The sequence below is a fragment of the Marmota marmota genome, unplaced genomic scaffold, assembly GCF_001458135.2.
Source record: "Marmota marmota marmota unplaced genomic scaffold, marMar, whole genome shotgun sequence".
NCBI lineage: Eukaryota > Metazoa > Chordata > Mammalia > Rodentia > Sciuridae > Marmota > Marmota marmota.
The window spans coordinates 6,607,858-6,633,755 of record NW_025999941.1 but is presented as its reverse complement, the minus strand read 5'-3'; the positions used below and the strand labels follow the sequence as shown (position 1 = coordinate 6,633,755).

The 25,898-nt window shown below is 36.7% G+C and overlaps 1 protein-coding gene across 2 annotated transcripts; it reads right to left on the bottom strand.

Annotated features, from left to right (window-relative positions):
- Positions 1 to 216: 216 nt before the first annotated feature.
- On the bottom strand, positions 217 to 25,892 carry Hesx1 (HESX homeobox 1). 2 transcript variants are annotated; one of them, XR_007346863.1, is made up of 6 exons: positions 25,753 to 25,892; positions 25,014 to 25,052; positions 1,889 to 1,963; positions 1,230 to 1,426; positions 850 to 951; positions 672 to 753 (listed from the first exon to the last, which is right to left on the bottom strand). XR_007346863.1 is itself a non-coding variant. In XM_015494403.2 (4 exons), the coding sequence occupies exons 1-4, from the start codon at positions 2,043 to 2,045 to the stop codon at positions 655 to 657; spliced, it is 555 nt and encodes a 184-aa protein (XP_015349889.1). In that variant the 5' UTR covers positions 2,046 to 5,239; the 3' UTR covers positions 217 to 654. The 2 variants fall into 2 exon arrangements, 1 of the variants encoding a protein (XP_015349889.1); XM_015494403.2 differs by lacking the exons at positions 25,014 to 25,052; positions 25,753 to 25,892 and having other exon boundaries at positions 217 to 753; positions 1,889 to 5,239.
- Positions 25,893 to 25,898: the final 6 nt, after the last annotated feature.

Genomic DNA, 25,898 nt, shown 5'->3' with positions numbered 1-25,898 from the left:
GAAGATACAGAGAGAAAAACAGGAAAAGGAATATCATAAAAATAGAAGGGAGACCAGCAGGGTAGAGAAAGGAAGTTAGAGGAAGGGAGGAATGGAGGGGCAAGGAGAAATCCTGGGAATTAAATTGGTCAAATTATGTGCATATACAAATATGCCACAATAAAACCCATTATTCTGTAAAATTATTATGCACCAATAAAAAAGACACACATAAGATTCATGAATAAATCATATTTTATAATATGGTTAAGCATAATCATGTTTCAAATGTGTTTGAAGAAAACTAATTGAAGTAGATTGGATTATTTTACTTGAAATACTCTGTAAATGGAATCCAGCTTGTGGAATTAGTCAGGAGTTTACTGATTTTAGCATACTAATTTATCAGATTAACTTTGCTCACTTACAAAATAGCTAGCTTTTCTGAAAATTTTTATTAAAATATATAGGAAAGGTCTTTTATTGTAACTAACAGTGTCCAAATATAATGTGTACCATGCTATAATCATAATTATTTACAATACATTTTGGAAAAAAAGGATAATATTTAGACTAAATGCAGGAAAAAAAACATTACATTTTTAACACTTGATATTTGCATTTATTTCTCATGATCTGCAATTGGAAGATAATTTCACATGTTTAGTTTTCTACCTATTCCAGGAGATTTGTGTTGAAATTTTTTTTCGCCATTAGAAACTGTGATTCTCTATGGGATCTCTTCAGTTTTGCACGCCGATTTTGGAACCAAATCTAAAATTAAGGAAAAATAAGATGGGTCTCAGAAACATTATTTTATTATTATTAATATTTCAATCATCACAAGTAACAACTAAATTTGAAAATTACCTGGATTCTGTCTTCTTCAAGGTTCAATTTTTGAGCTAAGTCTTCTCTGATATCAATGCCAGGATAGCAGTTTACTCTAAAGACATTTTCCAATACTTCAATCTAGAATAAAAAAAAATTCTTTAAAATGTTGATATTCCATAAGTCACCAAAATGGGCTTTTAATTTGTATAACAAAATAAATGCCCTCAATCTTTGGGCAACTAATTTAAATACTGCTTTTAAAGTAATTATCCAGAAACTGTTAAAATATGATAGTCTATTGTTTCATTAACAAGGCTTCTAAAACTGTGATCCCAAAGTGAATGAATAGCCTTTTGCTCAAGGGAACAGCAGCTAAAGCCTTTGTATTACCATCAATGGATGAAAACACTTCCCACCTGGTTTTGGGTAAAAGCAGTTCTAGGTCTTCGGCCTCTATACCAACTCAACTCTTTTTTCAAAGATAATCTTTCTGAGGCTGAAAAGTAATTTTCATATTTCAAAGCTCTTTCTTCTGGCATTAGGTGATCCACCATACAAGGAAACGAGATCCCATTGGGAAGACTCGAGCCGTGACATAGGTTAGCATCTTTCTCTAAAATCAGAAAAATAAACCCCATCCAATACTATGTTCCACAAAGTTCTATAAGAAGTAATTTCAGTAACTTGTCTTTAATTTTCTTAGTGGAATCCTGGGTTTCACAAAAGAACTGCCCCCTCATTAACTCAAAAGCCAGAATGAAGATCCTGCCTTGGTGACAGAGAGCATTTTGTATTTTATTATTTATTTTTCAGTGTATATAGGTATAGACTATCTAATGAGTCAAATAAACAAATTTTCTGAAGTAAATGCAGACTTTTAGCATTGCCTGTGAGTGAACTTATACCCACTAAGATCTAAGGCATTTTTATTTCCAATAGGACTCAGATGGAAGCATTACAAGCGCTAGATGCTTCAGCTATATCATGAGTGAAATCATAGTTTCTAACTGTATGCAGTGTGAAATAAAGGACAAACTAAAACTCAAATGAAATTAAATATTAAGTACTGGCATACCTGAGGAGTTGCAGGTGTCTGCCCAGGGCCTGTGAGGTTTCACGGATGGAACACAATCTTTCTTCTGGTCCAGTCCTAAAATGCTCTCAATTGAAAAGGAACAAGGTGAGGGTTTGCTTTCCCTAAGCTGAGCACCTTCCTGAAGGCTGGGAGACATCCTCTCATGGGCTACAGAGCAAAAGCTCAGGTCTTTCTGATGGCTTGGCCCCACGTGTGCAGGGCTGGAATCTTCCTGCAGCTCAACTTATAGCTCCGCTGAAAGGGGGCTGGATTTAGAACGTCACTAATTAAAATCTTGTTTTAGAAAGTTTTAGCATGTCAATGAACTCTTGCCCAGCCAGCAGCTTAAGGAGTTAATTGTTTATTTGTTTGCAAGTAATTAGCAACTAATGGCTACACCAGGGGGGCCACCTACAGGGACAAAAAGTGTTATCTCTCCTAAGCAGAACACAGATTTAACTTTCTTGAAAGAAGTGATGCAGGAAAATAGCCCTCCTCTTTTATTTGAAATCATTAATGTATAAAATCATGCTTTATATTCTGAAGTTTATACTTCCATGGACTCCAGTTACTTAAACATACAGGCAAGATAGGAGAGCAGTCAAGTAATAAATAATCTAATTTAAGTGAATTTTCTTCCAAGGAAATTGGAAAAAATAATAATCTCTTAATACTATTACAGTAATTCTGATGAAAATGCCTGTTTTTCATATGCATATGTAATAGTGAATGTTGTCAATGAAAACACAATGGTATTTGGAGTGCAGCATACTGGAAAAGGTTGGCAAAGTTATTAATACTGAGTGTAATTGTCTTCCAAGTGCTTGGATTAATTCATAGGAACAGTTGCACCAAGTATTTTAAATAATTAATGGGCTAATTCCTTTCCTTCATCTCTTCTTTTAAATGAGAGAGATACAAGTTTATACAAAGATTCATATGTTACTACTTCCAAGCAATTTAGAAGCACTACTATTCAAACTAAAGGGAATAATTTCTCTCCCTAACATGGTTGTTTCAAAGAAAAGAACATAGTTAACTGTTCTGTGAGGCTGATGATTGAAACCCAGGGCCAGGGCCTTGTGCATGCTAGGCAAGTGCTTTACCACTGAGCTATTCCCCAGCCCCAGTTAACTATACTTTCTTTAAAAAAAAAAAAAAAATTCCCTCTTTTCTCTCTTTCTCTCTTTTGGTGTTGGGGATCAAACCCAAGGCCTAGCATGCTAAGCAGACATTCTACCAGTGAGCTATATTTCTTGCTCTGTTGATCTTTTGAGGGACTGGGGTCAAGAGATTTCAGGAAGATGATAAGGCTTATAAAAAAAAATCAAAAAACAAAAAACAAAAATGTAAGAATAGAATATTTTAATTTCATGATCCCAAGAAAACTTGAAAAGAAAATTATAGCTGCTAATTTGGAAAGATTTTGAGGTGGTTCTTCTCCCAAAAAAGCATAATAGTTAATAATCTTATATTCTGCTCTTCTTCCATTACCTTCTTTTTTAGAGAAAGAGAGAATTTTTTTAATAATTATTTTTTAGTTTTCGGCGGACACATCATTGTTTATATGTGGTGCTGAGGATCGAACCTGGGCCGCACGCATGACAGGTGAGCACGCTACCCCTTGAGCCACATCCCCAGCCCTTCTAGTACCTTCTTGAAGATAAATTTAAGGGCAGAGCTTAGTCCATCATTTAAAAGACTGTCAGACTTTTCTTCAGGAAAGAGAAAAGGCAGTCTTCACTTACAGACGAAATAGCCTCCATAAGATGGGGCTCAACTTCATCAGATTTTATCCTATCATATCACAAATATTAAGCTAAATTCCTTATGCAAGCTGTGGGGTTGAACAAAGGATCTCACACATACAAAACATCAACAGGCACACAGAAGAATGGGTTTATACACATACATGTAAAATCATTCTGAGGATGTATAAACCAGTAAACATCTTGTGAAGATTTTGTATGTGTCTTAAATAGACTGTGCCAAGGTGGCGGTGACCTTAATCTGGGAAGACTTGGAGGAAGAGAGAACTCAAAATTTTCCCAGATTTCTTTCTCTTCTTGAGACATTCATTCATTCCACAACTGGTTGAACAAATTGTACCAGAAAAAAATAGAATAGAATCCTTGCCTTCATTAAATGCGAAATGGTTCTGGGTGGTGTGGGAGCTGGCAGATAGGCAACAAACAATAATTATATGTAAATTGTTTGGTAGGTTAGCCAAGAATAAGCATGAGAAAAGGAAACAGGTGAGCCAGGTAAGATGGATCATTACCAGGAGGTGGAGGGGTCGATGCTTGGGCAGGCTTCACTGAGACCCTCATACCTCAGGTTAGTGCCTCAGAGGAACAAGGCACAAGTAAGCTGTAGCAGATGGTAAAGCAACTTCACTTCCTAATTGCTTCTGTATTAACAAAGACATTCCAACATTTTTATTCAGCTTGAACTGATTTTATTTGGAATTAAAACACTCTTTTACATATGAATGAGTAGATAAAAATAAAAGGTCGGAAAGAATTTTTTCTTATATGCTCACAGAACGGATTTTTATAGGGTGCTTAAGATGTGCCAGACACTATTATAGGTGCTTGTGTTCCGTGATGAACACAATATGGTAATTTCAGAGAATGATAAACACATTGAACAGAAGTAAACAAGGTAATGATGAGGGGCACATGTCTTTAACCATGGTGAGGTGGTCAGTGGCCCAGGAAGGCTTGTTCAAAGAAGTGACATTTTACCTAAAGCTGAGAATGGGAGTGAGCCAGTATGCTAAGAACCTGGAAAAGCACAGCAGCCAGAGGGAATAATAAGTACAAAGGTCTTGCAGTTGAAAAACACTTGGAATATTTGAGGAAGAAAAAGGAAGTAGGTGGAGTGGAGTTAGTAATTCCAGATGCTTTCAGAGAGCTTGGCCAGGCTTAATAATGGATGGGCTTCATGGTGCAAAGGGAAGTCAGGGAGGGTCTGAAGCTGGAAGTGATACGTAGGATATATTTTTAAAATCACACACTGGGTCTGGGAGTGTACATAGCTCAGTGATAGAATTCTTTTCCTAGTTTGTACAATACCTGGGTTTGGTGGCCAGCGCTGAGGAAAAAAAAAAAAAAAAACTTCATTCTGGTTACTATATGGAAAGGCAAGAGGGGAACAAGACTAGAGTTTATTTATCCAACATGTATTTACTGAGCATACATTATGTGCTAGGCAAGGTGTGAAGAGTAGAGTGGTAAAAACAATTGTTTATAGAGGCTGGAGATGATGACCCTTAAATAAAAGGGTAACACTGAGTTTGGAGAGACATGTAATTTATTAAGAAGTTGTAGGATTACTGAATAATTGAGTAACTGGTTCCAATTCTTCAATCCTAATGATATATATATATATATATATATATATATATATATATATATACACACACACACACACACACACACACACACACACACATCATCCTCTTGCTGTGACTTCATGGCACTTAAGTTTTATCTAGAATCTAAAGGAGGGTATTTCAAGAAATATGACCCAGTGTATTGCCAGACCAGAAATGTTCCATTTACTCTTCAATTTCCTTCAAGTCTGGCTGTGTCTCTACCTTTCAAGCTTGCCAAAGTTGCCAGTAACTTCCTTATTAACAAACCTAGTAGATATATTTCTGTCTTCATCAGAACCTCTCAGCAGCATTGACACAGTTTGTCATTCATTTATCCTTTCACCTAATATTAGCTAAGTACTATTTTGAATGTTAAGAAGTAAAGAAAACAGAAATCCTAGAGAGATGAGACAACAAACAATAAACAGAAACAGGTAATGAGGTAAAAGGCAATAGTGCTTTAGAAAAAATTGGAGTGGGCCAAGAGACATCAGGAGTGCTGGGAAAGAGGTTGAAATTTTAAAAGGGAGAAAGGTAGGCCTCATTGAAAAGGTGATATCTGAGTAAATACTTGAAGGAGGTTAAGGAGTGAGCCTTGAGAATACATGGGGTACAAACATTCCAGATAGTGACAATGACCAATGTAAAGGCCTTAAGGCAGGATTGTGCCTGGTGTTTTTGTGAAAAGGAAGCAGAGTCTAACATGGTTAGAACAAAGTGAGCACAGGAGAGAGTATTAGATATTGAGATCAGATAGGTAAGGAAAGCTAACAGACTATGTAGGGTCCTGCACGCCACGGAAAAGATTTTGACCTTTATTTAGATGCAGAGCTATTTTTTTTTTTAATTTTTGTAAATAGATACAATAACTTTATTTATTTTTATGTGGTGCTGAGGATCAAACCCCGTGCCTCACACATGCTAGGCAAGTACTCTACCACTGACCACAACCCCAGCCCCCAGAGCTATTTTTTGAGTAGAGTTGCAGCATGAACTGACTTGTGTTTTTAAATGATTCCTCTGCCTGCTTTGTTGATAGAAAACTGTAAGGAAGTCTGGAAGCAGGAATCACAAGGGATTCCTCACCCTCTTTTCCTTGACCTTTTTCTCTCTGTTGATTCTATTTCCATATCTCCACATATTCCCCCTGACTTAGTAGCTACTCCTTCTTCCCCAACACCCAAATATTAGAGGACCCTAGACCCAATCTGAGACTTTTCTTGTATGCAGCTCCAATCTCTGAATGATGTCATGCAAATCTGGCTCTTAAGACCATTTCTTTGCCAATGATCACAAACTTAGAGCTCCAGCCCTGAGCTCATCATACTCATATAGCTAGCAGTTCCTTGCTATCCAAACCAGAGCTCTTCATTTCTTTCCAATTTTTCTTCTCCCAGCCCACGCCTTCAAACCCCAATAGATGGCATTTGCTCAAGCCAAAAAACAACCATTCTTTTTTTTTATTGGTTGTTCAAAACATTACAAAGCTCTTGACATATCATATTTCATACATTTGATTCAAGTGGGTTATGAACTCCCATTTTTACCCCGTATACAGACTGCAGAATCACTTCAGTTACACATCCACGTTTCTACATATTGCGATACTAGTGACTGTTGTATTCTGCTATCTTTCCTATCCTCTACTATCCCCCCTCCCCTCCCCTCCCATCTTCTCTCTCTACCCCATCTACTGAAATTCATTTCTCTCCTTTTTTTCCCCCTTTCCCCTCACATCCTCTTATATGTAATTTTGTATAACAATGAGGGTCTCCTTCCATTTCCATGTAATTTCCCTTCTCTCTCCCTTTCCCTCCCACCTTTCGTCCCTGTTTAATGTTAATCTTTTTCTCATGTTCTTCCTCCCTGCTCTGTTTTTAGTTGCTCTCCTTATATCAAAGAAGACATTTGGCATTTGTTTTTTAGGGATTGGCTAGCTTCACTTAGCATAATCTGCTCTAATGCCATCCATTTCCCTGCAAATTCCATGATTTTGTCGTGTTTTAGTGCTGAGTAATACTCCATTGTGTATAAATGCCACATTTTTTAAATCCATTCATCTATTGAAGGGCATCTAAGTTGGTTCCACAGTCTGTCTAGCTATTGTGAATTGTGCTGCTATGAACATCGATGTAGCAGTATCCCTATAGTACGCTCTTTTAAGGTCTTCAGGGAATAGTCCGAGAAGGGCAATAGCTGGGTCAAATGGTGGTTCCATTCCCAGCTTTCCCAGGAATCTCCATACTGCTTTCCAAATTGGCTGCACCAATTTGCAGTCCCACCAGCAAAGTACAAGTGTACCCTTTTCCCCACATCCTCGCCAGCACTTGTTGCTGTTTGACTTCATAATGGCTGCCAATCTTACTGGAGTGAGATGGTATCTTAGGGTGGTTTTGATTTGCATTTCTCTGACTGCTAGAGATGGTGAGCATTTTTTCATGTACTTGTTGATTGATTGTATATCCTCCTCTGAGAAGTGTCTGTTCAGGTCCTTGGCCCATTTGTTGATTGGGTTATTTGTTTTCTTATTGAAGAAACAACCATTCTTAATGCCTCCCTTTCCCTTATCTCTATGTTCCATTCATTAGTGAGACATGTTCTTTTACTTCTGAATCAGTGAGCTATTTCATCCAAATGCTATGTGTACAAATCTCAGTGGCTTAAAAATGATTTTTTTTTCCACTCACAAAATTGCAGATCAGTTAATGTTTGTCTGAGCACAGCAGGACTCAGCTGACTTAGCTACAAGTTGTGGGATCCGTTGGGGTCTGATCCATGTGTGTCCATTCTGGGGCTCAAATTGAAGGACAGTAGCTACCCCAGGGATGATGCCATGGTGATGTCAGAAGCCCAGGAGGATAAACCAATCTTGCTGGTACATTTTGAGCTTCTACTCCAGTTACTTAAACATATAGGCAAGATAAGTACACTGCTGTGATTCCAACAAGGAAGGGAGAGTAAGGGAACTTGTGTTTATCAAACAAAATAAAAACAAAAACCAGCAACTGAAATCAGAATTGGGAGCAGTGATGTGTAACCAAATAGTAAATGTGGAGTTGCCTCCAAGGACAAATATCTTTACCTTCATTGAAACTATACTAGTAATCTTTAGACTAGCAGTAGGTAAGAGAGCTGAACTGAAGACAATCATTCCAGGCCAGGAACATCAACCTCTTGGTTCCTGGCAAAAACAGATCCAATCCTCTCTGGATGAAACTGTTCCTAATTTAGGTTCAAAAGATTCTTACAAATTAAGAGCAAGCAAATATAAGTTTATAGTCAAAGATAATCAGACATACAAGGCCAGCCACCATGAAGGAAAAACAGCAGAAACAAGATTTGCACCTCATAGCAGAGATTGCTAGTTTTCTCCCAATATCCCTTTCATATTCCCTTAGCAGTGACATAATTTTTAGGTAAAGGTTAATAAATACATTTCCCAGACTACCCTGAACATTGGTGTATAGTGAATAACTAGCAGAAGCAATGCATGTAAGTTTTAAGTCCAGCTATCACCTTTCTTGTTTCCATTTTTCCTTTTTTGCTATGTGGACTGTGGATGAGATGGCTGGAGATAGAGGTATTGAGAACGGCAATATAATAAAAGAGATGGGAGCCTGGAATCCTAATGATTGTGGGTTGGATATTTCATACCATTACTGGACTAGCTATTTTGACAGAGAATGTCAATCTTGCTATTTGGGGGGTCTCTATGTTACAGCAGTTAAATCTAAATACTAACAAATAATAGAGTCTAAAGAAATTCAGATGTGGCTGTAACTATCAGGTACAGAATATAGAGTAATTATAAATGAAAGTTTAAGAAACTAAAAGTTGGGTTAGGGATATAGCTCAGTTGGTAGAGTGCTTGCCTTGCATGCACAAGGCCCTGGGTTCAATCCCCAGCACCAAAAAAAGAAAAGAAAAAACTAAAGGTTAGAATCATACATAGGGGCAAACAAAATAAAATGATCAGGAATGACTGGGAAGATTTTTAAAAGAATCAAATGAAAATTATAAAATGAAAAAAATATAATTATTGAAATGTTGGGCTGGGGATGTGGCTCAAGCGGTAGCGCGCTCGCCTGGCATGCGTGCGGCCCGGGTTCGATCCTCAGCACCACATACAAACAAAGATGTTGTGTCCGCCGAGAACTAAAAAATAAATATTAAAAATTCTCTCTCTCTCTCTCTCCCTCCCTCTCTCACTCTATCTTTAAAAAAANAAATAAATATTAAAAAAAAAATTCTCTCTCTCTCTCTCCCTCCCTCTCTCAACTCTAATCTAATTTAAAAAAAAAAAAAAAAAAAGAAATGTATTCAATGGATAAGTTAAACAGTATCGTAGACAGTCTTAAAGTATACTTACCCATACTCTGGCTAATATTCTTTATTATAATCATTTAAAAATTTTTTTTTAATATTTATTTTTTAGTTTTGGCGGACACAACATCTTTGTTTGTATGTGGTGCTGAGGATCGAACCCGGGCCGCACACATGCCAGGCGAGCGCGCTACTGCTTGAGCCACATCCCCAGCCCATGAAACATTTAAAATTATTGTGCATTTGGTAGGCAAAATAATCTTTTTTGTATTTCTTCAAATAAGGTTGGACATTATTTCTTTATATGTTTATTGGTCAGTATATATTTCCGTTTTGTGAAATCATGGGATATGTCCTTAACCCATTTTTCTATTAGGGTGAATTTTTCAGAAGGTAGGACTAGAAGTAGGAATTGAATGTGAAGAAAAATGAGGAAACTTTTTGTGTTCTGTATTTTTTTTATTTTTATTTTTTGGCTGTAGTTGGACACAATACCTTTATTTCACTTATTTATTTTTATGTGGTGCTGAGGATCAAACCCAGGGTCTCATACGTGCGAGGCAAGCGCTCTACCCCTGAGCCATAACCCCAGCCCTGGGCTCTGTATTTTTATGTTATATATTTTGATGGAGTTTGGATGACACAGATGTATCCATTTGTCAATAATCATTGATTAGTACCTAAGATTTTTCACTTCATAGTACTATGTTTTTAATCTCTAAAAGCATAAACAGTATTGAACAGTTAATGTTATATATGCAGAAGAATTTAAAAGAGAAATATATTGACATCTATAACTTGCTTCAAGATGCATAAAAAATAAAAGATTTATGAATGGATAAATACATGATGTTACCTATATAATATGATTATTCTAGATCAATAGAGCCTCTAATCCAAGAGTTTTCTGAGATGAGGCAAATATCTACATTTAAGTGGTCTAATATGGGGGCCACTAGTCACATGTTGCTAATGAGGACTTGAAATGTGTCTGGTGTGAATGGAAAACTGACTGTTAAACTTATTTTAAATTTAGATATTCAAAGGTAGTTAATAGCCATACCCAATAGTACAAAAAACATTTCCACCATTGCAGAAAGTTCTACTGGGCAATGCTGGCCTAAAATTAAGTAATGCTAAAAACAGTAATGATGAAAATAGTAATGATGAAAACAGATATCTTTGCATGAGAATGATGTTTCATGATTAACAAGGTTTATGTTGGTTTTTAATAAATGCTAGTTATTTAACATAATTTGTAATGAATATGAATATAAAATATCTCTAGTCCTTTGTAACTTCTAAAACATTTTAGCATATTTGTATTTAGTCTTGACACAAATATTCCATTATTTTGTAGTTGAGAAAACCAAACTTAAGGCTAGAGTGTAATGTGCAACTAGGATAGTTTTGACTTGCGTTTTCTGTCTCCAAATTCTCTGTTCTATTGACTTTACCAGTTAATGTCCACTGTAAGATCTTCACCAATGAGCTCATGATATCAACATCAAACTGTGCTGATAAATTAACAAAAACATTATAAAAATCTTGTGTTTGTCACTAATATCTTTTATCACTTTTTAAATATTTTTTTTAGTTGTAGATGGACACAATACTTTATTTTTATGTGGTGCTGAGGATCAAACGCAATGCCCCACACATGCTAGGTGAGCACTCTACCACTAAGCCACAACCCCAGCCCTCTGCACTTATTTTCATATGATAAATAAAAGTCTGACATATTGATGTGTAAGAGATTTAGTAATAATATAATTGAACTTTATTTACTTGTTTATTTATAGAACTCAGAGATACTCTACCAAAGCTATATCCCTAGCCCTTTTTATTTATTTTGAGATACAGTCTTGCTAAGTTGCTCAGGTTGAGCGGGGTACAATAGTAAATGCCTATAATCCCAGTGGCTGGGAGGCTGAGGCAGGAGGATCTCAAGTTCAAAGCCAGCCTTAGCAAAAGTGAGGCACTAAGCAACTCAGTGAGACTCCGTCTCTAAATAAAATAGGGTTAGGGATGTGGCTTAGTGGTTGGCTGCCCCTGAGTTCAATCCCCAGTACCAAAAAAAGGAAGTTGCTCAGGTTGGCCTCAAACTTGCTATCTTCCTGTCTCAGCTTCCTGAGTAGCTGGGATTATAGGATTGTACACTGTGTGTGGTACTGGGGATTGAACTCAGGGGTGGTTAACCATTGAGCCACATCCTTTTTTATATTTTATTTTGAAATAGGGTCTTGCTAAGTTGCTTAGGGCCCCGCTAAATTGCTGAGGCTTACTTTGAACTCGTGATCCTTCTGCCTCAGCTTCCCAAGCTGCTAGGATTACAAACATGCACCACTAAACCCAGCCAGTACATATTTTAAATATGAAGAGAAAATTGAAAAGTTTGTTTTGTCTTATTTTATTAATTTGAAAATTCACCCAAATTTTGATAATTTATTTTCCAATTGTGTATTTCAATTAAGACCCAAATCATTAACATCAGGAAATTCATCCAAGGTTTTAGGTGTTTTTGCAGTTATTTCTGTACATCAGACACACAAATATTATGTTCATGTTTATGAGCACAGTAAGAAAAATAAGTAATATGCAAAGCTTTAATGACACTTATCCCTTTCTTATTTTTGCATAGAAATTACACTGATTTAAGATTTTCAGTATTTTTAAATGCTAAAATGTGATTTCTTTTTTAGTTTTAATTTTTTTTTAGTTGTTGATGGACCTTTATTTTATTCATTTATTTATATGTGGTGCTGAGAATCAAACCCAGTGCCTCACACGTGCTAAGCAGGTGCTCTACCACTGAGCCACAATCCCAGCCCCTAAGTTTTTAAAACTTTATCGTTTATTTTTAGTTATACATAACATTAGGAATCATTTTGACATAATTATAAAAGTATGGAATATAATTTGCTCTAATTCAGTAACCAGTTATGTCCTCCTCTCTCCCCCTGGTCCTTTTACTGAAATTTTGCTATTTACTTTTACTTGTTGTTTTGTTTTGTTACTATCCTGTGGATATATATGGTTAGGTCAGATTCATTCTACTGTTCTCCCTATATCCTGTCCCTTCCCATCCCCCTCAATCTCCTTTATCTAGCCTACCCATCTTTCTTCTATTTTGATGGAATCCCCCCCCCCCCCCACCCTGTTTTTGCCTTTCTCTCTTTCTCCCCTTATTTTGAACTAGCTTCTGCATATCAGAGAAAACATTTGACCTATGGCTTATTTCACTTTGGTTTATTTCACTTAGCATGATAGCCTTCAGTTCTACTCATTTACCAGTAAGTGCCATAATTCCATTCTCCTTTATGATTAATACTCCATTGTATACACATACCATATAAAAAGTGATTTCTAATATAAAAGTTTATTGGGGCTGGGAGTATAACTCAGTGGTAAAGTGCATGCTTATTGTGTGCAAGGTCCTGGGTTCAATGCCCAGCATCAAAAAATAAATTTAAAAAATGTTTGTTTTTTTTTTAACTGCTATACCTTTAGTGTTTCCTAGGATCATGCCAAAGCAGACATTCAATAAATATTTGTTGAACAAGTGAACAAATGCATAGAAGAATGGATGGGACTAGCAAGAGATGACACTTATAAACAGGATTGGTATGTTAAATATAATGAGTTCAGTATTATTATAGTTGTTCCTTAATGTTGAAAGGGTAATCTCAGTTTTCTGTAAATGATATATGTATCATTCTAGGGCAATCTACAAATTAGAAAAAAATATGGCCTTCTATAACAAAAAATTAAGGGGCTAGGGTTGTAACTCAGTGGTAAGAACACTTGCCTAGCATGTGTGCCACACTGTGTTCGATCCTCAGCACCACATAAAAATAAATAAGATAAATTATGTATAACTAAAAAAAATTAAGAAAACATGAAATGGGATATTAATCTAAAAAATCTGACCTTAAATTCTAAAATCCTGAGTCATGTTGAACAATTCACATCTGCTTCCATCACAGCTAACTTCACCAGCCAAGGCATTATAGAGGGGCCCGGAATAAGGAAAGAGTGAAGATGTGGATCCAAGGAGAAGAAGTAGTAGATGGGTAGTGGGATATGAGTGTAGAGTCCTGGAGGTGCCAATACAACATGGTCAGTGGCAAAGGGTCAGGGGACAAAACAAGCATCCCATACCTAGGTTACTTCTTCAGCTGAGACCACACCAATCCACCTCATTTCAGCCTGGAAGCCAAATTTGCTCAGTGTCTCAAGCTCTTCTGCAACACTGTAAATGCAGCAAAGGAGACTTTACATCTCATCTCAAAATGATGTTGCAACAGAACTCTCCTCAAGGCTACATTTCCTGAGGAGCCATGAGAGGCAGGGCCTGCTCTCAAGGGAAGCTGTCTTGTTCCAGAGCAGGGCTTTGAGTTTTTCCCACCCAGTACTGGAAATGGTATTCTGTAGACAGCCATCCACAAACCATCACTCTTTAGCCTGTGGCTAGGGGGCAGGGGCACCCCAGCACTGAGGGATCAATGGGGGCCAGGCATCAACATGGATTATTTCATGGAATTCTCACACTGCCTTAGGAGACAAGGACTGTTACTGCTTTGTCTTAAGAAATCAGGAAACCAGTCGGGCACGATGGCACACATCTGTATCCCAGCGGCGTGGGAGGCTGAAGCAGGAGGATTGCGAGTTCAAAGCCAGCCTCAGCAATTTAGTTAGACCCTGTCTCTAGATCCTGTCTCTAAATAAAATACAAAAAAGGGCTGGAGATATGGCTCAGTGGTTAAGTGCCTCTGGGTTCAATCCCTGGTACCATAAAAAAAAAAAAAAAAAAAAAAAAAGTCTCACAGTGCCTTTCTCAATGATTATAACATTCAGGAGAGTAGGGACTATATATGTGGTTCTCTCTCTCCTTGTACCCAGCACAGCACTTATTATACAGAAGATGTTAAATAAAGGTTGCTTGAACAAGTTCACTTTATTTATAACATTTATAAAATATTTTAGTCTTCTCAAATCTCAAAAGAGTAAAGTTTCAGAGTAAAGTAAGAGTAAAGAGTACAGTTTTTCATTTTCAAATCAGTTAAAATTATTTATCATGTCTTGCATATATGAGGCTCTTATTTTAAAACTGGATATAAAATCATCAAAATTACATATGCATGCATTCATTCATTCATTCATACAGGGGTCTGAACCTAAGGGCACTTTGTCAGTAAGCTACATCACCAGCTCTTTTTATTTTTCGAGACAGGATCTCTCTAAATTGCTGAGGCTGGTCTCAAATTTGTGATCCTCCGGCCTCAGCCTCAGAGTCATTAGGAGTACAGGCATGTACCAGTGGGTTTTTTTTTTCTTTTTTAAAAAAGATCATTTCAATCAGTCAGGCATTATGGTGCATGCCTGTAATCCCAGTAACTCTGGAAGCTAAGGCAGGAGGACTGCTATTTGAGGCCAGCTTCAGCAATTTAGTAAGGCCCTAAGCAATTTAGCGAGACTACCTCAAAATAAAAAATATAAGGGCTGGGAATGTGGCTCAGTGGTTAAGTGCCCTGGGTTCAATCCCTAGTACCAAAAAAGAAAAAAAAAAATCTTTCTATACCATTACTACATAGAGTAAAATAGGATAATCTTTTCCTACCCAATCTTTAATCCTTAATCTATTAACTACCACTACTGATGGTTCAATGCTTCTACCTGTTTTATTTATTTGCTAGTTTGTTTATTTCAGTGCTAGGGTTGAATGTAAGGCCTCATGCATGCTAGGCAAGCACTTTACCACTTTGCTAAAACTCTAGCATCCTGTCATTTTAAAATGTCATGACATAAATAGGAGGATGTGCAAACACACATACACACATTTTCATCCAGTCAGACATACACACTGTTCTGCAAAAAATTTAGTTTTTGTACCTCATGTCCTTACTCACGTCAGCAAGTATAGCTTTGCCTCTTTATTCAGTAACTGCTTGGCACTATATAATTTATTAAACTACACCCCTGATAATGGGCACATAAGTTGTCTCCAATTTTTTTTAATATTATATTTTTTAGGTGTAGATGGACACAACACAATGCCTTTATTTTTATGTGGTGCTGAGGATTGAACCCAGGTCCTGCCTGTATGAGGCAAGAACTCTACCACTGAGCCACAATCCCAGCCCCAAAATGTTTTCCATGGAAAAATGTCTTTGAAGAAGAAATTATTATTTGGTGAATGCTACCATAATTTCATTCTAAAAAATCTTGACCAATGAACCCCACCTAGAATATCCTTTGTCCATATGTCTTTCCCAAATTGGTTGTAGAGAAAAAAAAACTCAGAGCTGAGCTAAATTAGACTCAGATTTTCTAGGGACTCAATATTCAAAGATAAAGAGTTTAGGATTTAGGGCTCCAAGGGGCTCAGGACTAAACTCTGGTGCCATTTAATCTAATCACTGTAGATTAAGTGGGAGTTGTCAGTTAACCCAAGAAACTGATAGTAATGTATAGCATTGTTTCTGGGGGATAAATGTTATGGTTCTAAACAACTTAAAAACAATCCTTTGATCACAACAAACATTTTTTATTTTTTTCTTTCCACATTTTTTATTGGTGTGTAATGATGGATTTGTTGTTTCATATTCATACATGCACACAATATAATTTGACTGATATCACTCCCCAACACTTCCCTCCTCCCTCTCTGCCTCCCACACCCTCTTTCCTCAACTAATCTCCTGTTGATTTTCATGAGATCCCTGCCCCCCACCTTTCTTTTCCTTTTTCTTCTCTAGCTTCCTCATATAAGAGAAAACATATGATCCTTGAATTCCTGAGTTTGGCTTGTTTTGCTTAACATAATCATCTCTAGTTCCTTCCATTTTCCAGAAAATGACATAATTTCATTTTTCTTTATGGCTGAATAAAACTTCATTGGATACATATACCACATTTTCTTTATCCATTCATTTGTTGATGGACACCTCAGCTGGTTCCATGGTTTGATTACTGTGAATAGGATGATGGCTTTAATTCTTTAGGATAAATACTTAGGAATGGTATAGCTGGGTCAAACGGTGTCTCCATGCCTAGTTTTTTTTTTTTTTTTTCAGTTGTACACAATACCTTTATTTTGTTTATTTATTTTTATGTGGTGTTGAGGATCGAACCCAGGACCTCGAATGTGCTAGGTGAGCGCTCTACCGCTGAGCCACAACCCCAGCCCAATGCCTAGTCTTTTGAAACCTCCATACTGATTTCTAAAGTGGCTGTACTCATTTACAATCCCATGAACAGTGTAAAAGTACTCCTTTTTCTCCACATCTTCTCCAGCATTTATTATTGTTTGTATTCTTGATGAATGTCCTTCTCACTGGTGTGAGATGAAATCTCAGTGTAATTTCAATTTTCATTTCCCTAACTGCTAATGATGTTGAACATGTTTTCATATATTTGTCTGTTTAATTCATTTGCCCGTTTTTAATTGTGTTATTTGGTTTTTTTCCTCACATTTTTTATTGGTGCATCATAGTTATACATAATAATGGGATTTGTTGTTACATATTTGTACAGGCACATAATATAACAATATAATTTAGCCACTATCACTCCCCAGCATTCCCTCCCACCAACATAATCACAATGAAATCAAAAGGAGGAAATTAACATTTACTCATTACCGCCATCTAATCATCAAACTCCATTCAAGTTTCACCAATTATAATTCACAAATAATATCCTTTATAGCAATCAAATTCAGTTTGGAATGATGTATTCCCTTCAATTGTGTCTTTTTAGTCTTATTTAATCACAACAGATCTCAGTATTTCTTGGACCTTCATGACCTCAACACTTTGAAGATTATAGTCATTCAGTAGAATTTCCTTCATTTAAGGTCATTTGATGTTTCCTTATGATGATGTTAAGTTGGACATCTTTGGTAGGCAGGTCACATAAGTGATGCTGTGTTATCAGGCAGCACATCATTCCAATTTGTCCCATTACTGAGATGTTCAATTTGGAGCATTTGATTAAGATGGTGTCTGATAGCCTTCTCTATTGTAAAGTTATACTTTCCCTCTTTATAATATAGAATTTCGTGGGGGAGATATTTTAAACTCATGTGAATATTTTGTTTCTCACCAAACTTTCTATTTACATCATTATGGACTCATAGATTCCTACTTTATTTAATGAGTTATAAACTGATTTTATTTTTTGTTTTGTTCAAATTTCCCAATTTTGCCTATGGGAAAACTTCTTCATACTTCATACTTTTGTTTGTTTGTTTGTTTGTACTAGGATTGAACCCAGGGGCTTTTATCTGCTGAGCTACAACCCCAGCCCTTTGTATTTTTTATTTTGAGACAAGGTCTCACTAATTTGCTGAAGTTGACTTTGAACTTGCAATCCTCTTGCCTCAGCCTCCCAAGTCATTGGGATTACAGGCATGTGCCATCATGCCTGGCTATGCACCACCATACCTGGCTCTTCATGCTTACTTTTATGTTCATTGCCATATCATTTTGAGCACTTTGTACTTTTGGCATTACAAGACATCCCAGACAGATCTTATTCTGTATTTGTTTTATGTCCTAGGGTCAGCCACTTCTTCAACAAGTCCTAGTTATTTTTAATGGAGAATGGGGTTTAGAGCGAAGATCTGGGCTATATATGAGATTATTGCTGTTGGGTCATTTCTATTCCCAGACCCTCTCAATGGAAGAGTCAGGAAACAAATATGATACATATACACATTTTCAACTACATTCATTCATTTTTTTAAATATTTATTTTTTAGTTGTAGTTGGACACAATACCTTTATTCTGTTTACTTATTTTTATGTGGTGCTGAGAATCGAACCCAGGGCCTCGCATGTGCTAGGTGAGCATGCTACCGCTGAGCCACAACCCAGCCCCAATATATTTATTCTTATATTGAATAATATTAAAGAATTTTATTCTTTATTGAAATCTACAAATTCACATAGATACCTCTAATTCCAATCCCAGCAACATAGGGCTCATGCTTTCTCCCCTTACATATATGTAATTCTGTTCTCTGACAGAAACCTGCATCTATTATCCTAAAAAAGAAAAAAATACATATAAATGTGTTTATATATATATGTGTGTGTATGTGTGTATACACACACATACACACACACACACACATGTTTGTTTATTTTGGCACCAGGGATTGAACCCAGGGTGCTTAACTACTGAGCCACGTCCCTAGCCCTTTTTATATTTTATTTAGAGACAGGGCCTCACTGAGTTGCTTAGGGTCTCGCTAAATTATTGAGACTGGCTTTGAACTTGTGATCCTCCTACCTCAGCCTCCTAAGCCATTGGGATTACAGGCATACCACCCCACATTTCAAAATAATTTTTAATTTAATATACCCTACACATGTAACCAAATTTCCATTGCCACTACCTACAGAGATGCCTTCTTCCCTCACTTGAGTTTCTAACACCTCCACCTGAGCTGTCCTACTTCATGGAAGCCTTTCTTACCCACTTCAGCACTAAATACCCTGTCCCAATACTAGGTTATACCTTATGCACAAAAGCCCTTTTCTCTCTGCTTGGACCCCAGACCCAGACACTCTCTACATAGATGCCCTGTTTACCTCGTTCTGAGGTGCAATCTGCCTTCTTTTCCTGATTCTCCTTTCATACTTTGGGTTCTGAAATCTTATACCAGGCTCCCATCCTACATAAAAGCCCAATTCATCCTGCATGGGTTCTAAAACTGCTCTCTTATGTAGATACTCTCCTTGCCCACTTTTGTGCCAGTATCCTGCCCCGGGCTGCCTCTCCACCAAAATGCCCTCTTTGCTCTTCTAGTTTTTTTGTTTGTTTGTTTTTTGGGGGGAGGATTCTTTTTCTTTTGGTCCTAGAGATTGAACCCAGGGTCACTTTACCACTTAAATATTAAAAAAAGAAATACAGCTATTTTTTAGTTTTAAGTGGACACAATATCTTTATTTTACATTTATGTGGTGCTGAGGATCCAACCCAGTGCCTCATGCATGCTAGGAGAGCGCTCTACCACTGAGCCAAAACTCCAGCCCTTAGCTATATTTCCAGCCCCATTTATATTTTATTTTGAGGTAGGGTCTCATTAAGTTGCTTAGAGTCTAAGTTGCTAAGGCTAGCCTTGAATTTGTGATCCTCCTGCCTCAACCTTTCATGCCACTGGGATTATAGGTATACATCATGGCTCCTGGAACCCTTCTAGTGTTCTGACAACACACACTACCCCTCCTTACCCTGGTTGGACTCCAATGTCCTGTTCTGGCCCCAATGGCTTCCTCATCCTGCACAGACTTCTAATTTACTTGACCCTACCTAATGATTTTAGCACTGAATTATTCAGGAAGAGGAAAACACTATATACTCATTTTTAGATTAAATCATTGTCTTTCTTCTGTTTTTTTTTTTTTAGAAAGATTTTTTTTTTTTTAATATTTATTTTTTAGTTTTCGGCGGACACAACATCTCTGTATGTGGTGCTGAGGATCGAACCTGGGCCGCACGCATGCGAGGCGAACATGCTACCACTTGAGCCACATCCCCAGCCCTTTCTTCTGTTCTTAAGACACTGTTTTTGGTCCTTTTTATTGAATGTGATTTGGTTACATAACTGTTGTAAATGATTCCTTTAAATCAATGTATCTCATAAACTACCAAGTTTACTTAAGATAATGCCAACTTGCCTGTAAATTATAATATCTTATATCACTAATTCATTCAGCTTCCACAACATTTGTTTCAAATCACAATCTCTGTTAAAGGTGACCTGATTTCGACCAAATCAGTGTCAAAGCCAAAGTTTTTTTTATCAAAGTAGGCTGCAAAGCTTTACATGATTAGGCCTCCTTTCCCTCCACCTTTCTTTGGGTGTCTTCCTGGAGGCTCTTCTCCCAATACTCTAGTCTCTATGTAATTCCTGAATCAGGCTAGGTTAGGCCACTCCTGCCTTAAGGCTTTGGGCCTCTGTTCTAAATGGTTCCTCTTACTTCAATGCTCTATCCTCAGATGTTCCCATGGCTCATTCCTGTGACTCCTTCAAGTTCTTTTTTTCTTTAATTTATATTATTGTACTAGGGATTGGAACCCAGGGCTCTCTACCACTGAGCTACATTTCCAGCCCTTTCTATTCCTTTATTTTGAAACAGGGTCTCATTCAGTTGCTGAGGCTAGCCTCAAACTTGCAATCCTCCTGCCTCAACCTCCCAAGTTGCTGGGATTACAGGCATGAGCTACCATGCTTGGCATCCTTCATGTTTTTGTTTGAATGTCACCTTCTCAGTGAACCCAACCTGAAGAACCTACTTAAAGTGTTAACTTTAAATTAACTGTCCACTACTCCTATTTTCCTGTTCTATTTCCATATCACATTTCTAATAATTACTTAAGTTTGTTTTTCTTCTTACCATATCTACTAAACAGTAGCTGTACAAGGACAGGGATTTTTAACATTTTGCTCATTATTTAGTAAATATGGAAGGAAGCAGTCATTTCCTGAGGCAGTCTGAATCCCCAAACTAAATTAATAGTGCCATCTAGTGTTTGTAGATGGATATGCTGTTTAACTCAGATTGCATTAGCCATGAGATAAATACTACTGGTTTAATTAATTGTTAGTTTTTGTTTTTTTTAATTGTCTTCTGTGGTTCTGTAAAAATTAAAATGTTTGCTTTTTTGATACTTGGGATTGAACTATGGGGTGCTTTGCCTCTGAGCTACATCACCAGCCCTTTTTATTTATTTATTTTTTTTGAGACAAGGTCTCACTAGGTTGCTGAGTCTGGCTTTGAACTTTTGATTTTCTGCCTCAGCTTCTGGAGTCTCTGAGATTACAGGCATTGGCCACCATACCCTGCCTAAAATGTTTTCAAACATTAAATAGTCATGAGACATTCTGACTTCTCCAATAGCAACCTCTTTACTCTAACTTGTCTGTTTACAGAATTCCTGTGGTGGCAGCAGTATAATAAATGCCATTTATCTTTTAACCTTAAGGCACTTCTACACCTCCTCCCTATACAAACACACAAAACAAAACAACAAAACTCCAAATATGTCAATGTGGTAATAGTCTTTGCTGTTTGGGCAATTGTGTTGGTATACTTTTTATCTATAATATCAAAATACATCTGGTATGGTTTGAATGTTCCCATCCAAACTTATGTTGAAATTTAAACCCCATGGTACAATATTATGAGAGTAGAAATTCCAGCATTTTGGTACAGAGCTATAATCCCAGCAATTTAGAAGGCTGAGGCAGGTGGATCACAAGTTTGCGGCTAGCTTTAGTAACTTTGTGAGACTCTGCTCAAAAAAATTTAAATAAACAAATACTCAAATAGGGTCAGCAATGTAGCTCAGTGGTATAGCAGCCATAGGGTCAATCCTCAGCACCACCGCTTCCCCCACATACACAAAGGAACTACTTACTGCTTTATAAGACAAAGGAGAGAGAGAGACGTGAGCTAAGATGTTCTGTCTCACCATGAGTCTTGTGCCACCTTGGAATTTTGCTGGAGAGTTGCTACCAACAAAAAGGACCTCATCAAATGTGGCTACCAATGTTGAATTTCCCAGTTTTCAGAACTATAAGTCAAGTAAACCTTTATTTTTTTATTTTCATTTTTTTACAAATTAGTCTATAGTACTAATTTTTAGCAACAGAAAACAGACTCAAATAGATTATTTGCTTATTTTTAAGTTTTGGGTTTTGTTACACAAAGTCCCTAAATCAAAGTGATAAAACATTAATGTGGGTAATGATAATATTATGTAAAACAGCATCTGGGGGCTGGGACTATAGCTCAGTGGCAGAGTGTTTGCCTAGCATATGTGAAGCATTGGTTCGATCCTCAGCACCAAATAAAAAATAAATTAATAAACAAAGATATTGTGTGTCCCTCTACAACTAAAAAAATATATATATTTTTTAAAAAACAGCATCTGAATTCTATAAGATAATAAACATGATCTTATTTAGAAAACATTCCTTTATTTATTTCTTTATTTTTTGGTATAGGGGATTGATCTCAGTCATAGAGTTAAAATCCTGGCTCTTTTTATTTTTTTATTTTGAAAAAGGGTTTAAGTTGCTGAAGCTGGCCTCAAACTTCAATCTTCTTGCCTCCAAAGTTGCTGGGATTGCAGGCATATATCACCACATCCAGTTGGTTTTATTCTTTTTACACTCAAGAAAGTAGAAGCTACAGAATTTGCCTTGCAATTGCTAAGGAATAACCAGTTGATTCTTGCTGCCCTATCACCTCTTTTTGCAACCCACTCAAGACTTTTTCTTCTGCTTTCCAATTGCTCAAGGTTTTCCAGTTGCTATCACTAGTCTAATATTTTAAGATAGATGGAATTATTCAAGTTCCAAAATTAAAAATTAATATACCCATTTCTTGAATTTGGTTCATTACAGCTGGATATTAAAAAGAAAACAACTGAATTAGCTGTTAAAGTATGTCCCATTAAAGAGTGATCTATCAAGTAACATTCAGAAGTACTCACATTGTACATTATACTCTTTAAAGGTAGCATGAATTCCCCAGAATTTCAGATTGATGAAATATTTCAGAGGAAATTTTGAGTAGGTGATTTCCAGGCTCTCTACATGATTCTGGAAATTGTGCCATCCTAAGCTGGAATTTAGGATTCTTTTTCTAAACATTTACTTGACCATTTTCTTGGGATGGGGGGGGGCAGTGGTAGTGGTGCTGGGGATCCAACCCAAGGCCTTGCACACGTTAGGCAAGTGCTCTACCACTGAGCCTCACCCCTAGCTCTGATTTCTTAAATTCTCTTAAATATAAGGTTTTTTTTGGGGGGTGGGGGAAGTGAAATGGGCATTCTCCATCTTTTTTTTTTTTTTTTTTTTTTTTTCGCGTTTTCTTTTTTGGTACCAGGGATGCTTAACTACTGAGCCACATCCCCAGCCTGTTTATCTTATTTTGAGACAGGGTCTCGCTAAGTTACCTACAGCCTCGAAAAGTTGCTGAGGTTGGTTTTGAACTTGCAATCCTGCTGCCTCCCAGCGGTCTTTCTCCATCTTTGATAAAAATTTCAACATGTAGTTTGAGGACTGCTTGCATCAGACTCATCTGGAGAGATGTCCAGCTCCACCTCTGACTTATTACAAAAGAATTTCCAGGGCTGGAGTTGTGGCTCAGAGGTAGAGCGCTTGCCTCACCACTGGGTTTGATTCTCAGCACCACATAAAATAAAATAAAGACATTATATTTGCCTATAACTAAAAAATTTAAAAAAAAAAGAATTTCCAGCAGAGCTCAGGGAATCTGTCTTTTAACATTTCCCTGCAACCTCCACCATGCCCAGATGATTTCTATATGTGCCTAAGATTAGAGGATCTAGGGGATAATTTTGAAAAGTAAACCATCACTGTCATTTGGGTTGTTGGATTCTTTTCTATTATAGATCATAGACAAGAACTTCAAGAAATATCATGTAAAAATCTAGTTATAAGAAGACCAAATAAATTTTAGGAGACTAATAATTAACAAATCTATTTATAAGATTGAATATTCTTTTGTTGTAAATTACATGTGTGCACTGTCTCAATGAATTATATGTGTGAAATATCTCAAAGAATTCTTTGGTGGATGTTGTTTAATCCTGACTTGCCATCCATAAAATTAACCAGCTGCCCAAAGTTTTTACTATGCTACCCACACACCAGTCTCCAGTTACCCCTGAGGCATTCTCTAAACAAGCCTCATTTCCTATATAAAAGGAAATGGGCTTAAAATGAACTGAGTTTGGTCAACTGTACAAAACTTAGGCTGATTAAACTGAAACAGGTTATCAAAGGAGACTGCAAATTCTACAGCTTTAAAGATGCTTTAAAATAGGAAATACAATTTTATTTTTGGATAAGCATGGTATACAGTGGTATAAAGCTAAAGGATTCAAATAGAAGAAGCTTCTTTCTAGGTTTATAATTTTTAAAAATAACTTTATTTATTTTACGTGGTGCTGAGAATCAAACTTAGTGCCGTGCATGTGCTAAACAAGCGCTCTACTACTGAGCCACAATCCCAGTCCTTATATTTATAATTTGACTAAACCAGCTCTCTACCTAATTGAAAGTTAACCTGTTCTTGTTTTTTAACAAGCTGACCCTGTCAAGAATTCCATGCCCTTCTCTGATAACATAATAGCCTCTTAAGAATACTTTATAGAAACATTGTTTAAATGCCCATAACATACAATGATGGAAACTATTTAATTTGATCACACCACATAATTACTCTTCTTTCATATAAAGTTTTATATATAAAATTACCACTGACCCACAACCCCAGTCCTTATACTTTGTTTTTTAATTGCCTCTTACTCCTGATTATTATCAGATGTCACCACCCTTCTTAAAATCTAAATCACAGTTCAACCAAAGTCACTCACCTTGCAGGTCTTCCTTCTTTGGAGTCAGGGTGCGTGGCGCTTTTGTTGGCAGAACAGAAAAGAAATACCAAGAATTAAAAATCCATGGGCTGGGGATGTGGCTCAAGTGGTAGCGCGCTCGCCTGTCATGCGTGCGGCCCGGGTTCGATCCTCAGCACCACATACAAAGATGTTGTGTCTGCCAATAACTAACTAAATAAATAAATATTTAAAAAAAAAAAAAATCCATAACACAACTGGGAGCCCTTAACCTAATTTAAGAATTGACTTGAAATCACCTTTATCAAAAACTAAAGATATCTTCAAAAGAATGACTAGTTGGTAAAAGATCTAAGGGAAGAGTTCTCATTGAAAGACATAACACTAAAGATAATTTGTGAAACTGTAATAAAAATTTACCGGATAAAATTTTAAAACATAATTATGTTTTCTTTCAAGCCATCATGGAAAAATCTTTTAGTTTAAAATATGTAATTCCATATTTGGATTTGAGCCACAGTTTCTGGATTTGTTCTAATATATCTGTAGAACCAGTGATCTTCACTTACCATCTTATACTTTCTGAATGAAAATCGAATAGATTGGTGGTTTTAATGGCTAGATTTTTGGTAAACTCGTTATTTTGACATTTTCTCTCTCTGCTGACGAAAGCTTCTTACAATTCGATAGAGAAATAAATGAGGCAATATAAGTTTGGAGAAGATGGACCAAGAAAGAGGAAAGCCAGCGTTCTACCTACCCCTCAGCTGGTTAAATCTTCATTTTATTTAGGCTTCACTTGACTGTAAAATTAGAGACTGAAGAAGCTGTTTAAAACCTCTTCCAAAAGTTTTGAACAGAAACGCTAGTCAGTTGCCAACACAGTTAACCAAGTGTATCCTGATT

What these genes read in the sequence shown, in the direction of transcription:
- Hesx1 (XM_015494403.2), bottom strand. Translation starts at nt 2,045, where the DNA reads ATGTCTCCCAGCCTTCAGGAAGGTGCTCAGCTTAGGGAAAGCAAACCC. An exon ending in AGACACCTGCAACTCCTCAG is followed by an intron (nt 1,427 to 1,888) that starts GTATGCCAGTAC and finishes TTCTGATTTTAG; the next exon opens with AGAAAGATGCTAACCTATGT. An exon ending in TTGAAGAAGACAGAATCCAG is followed by an intron (nt 754 to 849) that starts GTAATTTTCAAA and finishes CCTTAATTTTAG; the next exon opens with ATTTGGTTCCAAAATCGGCG.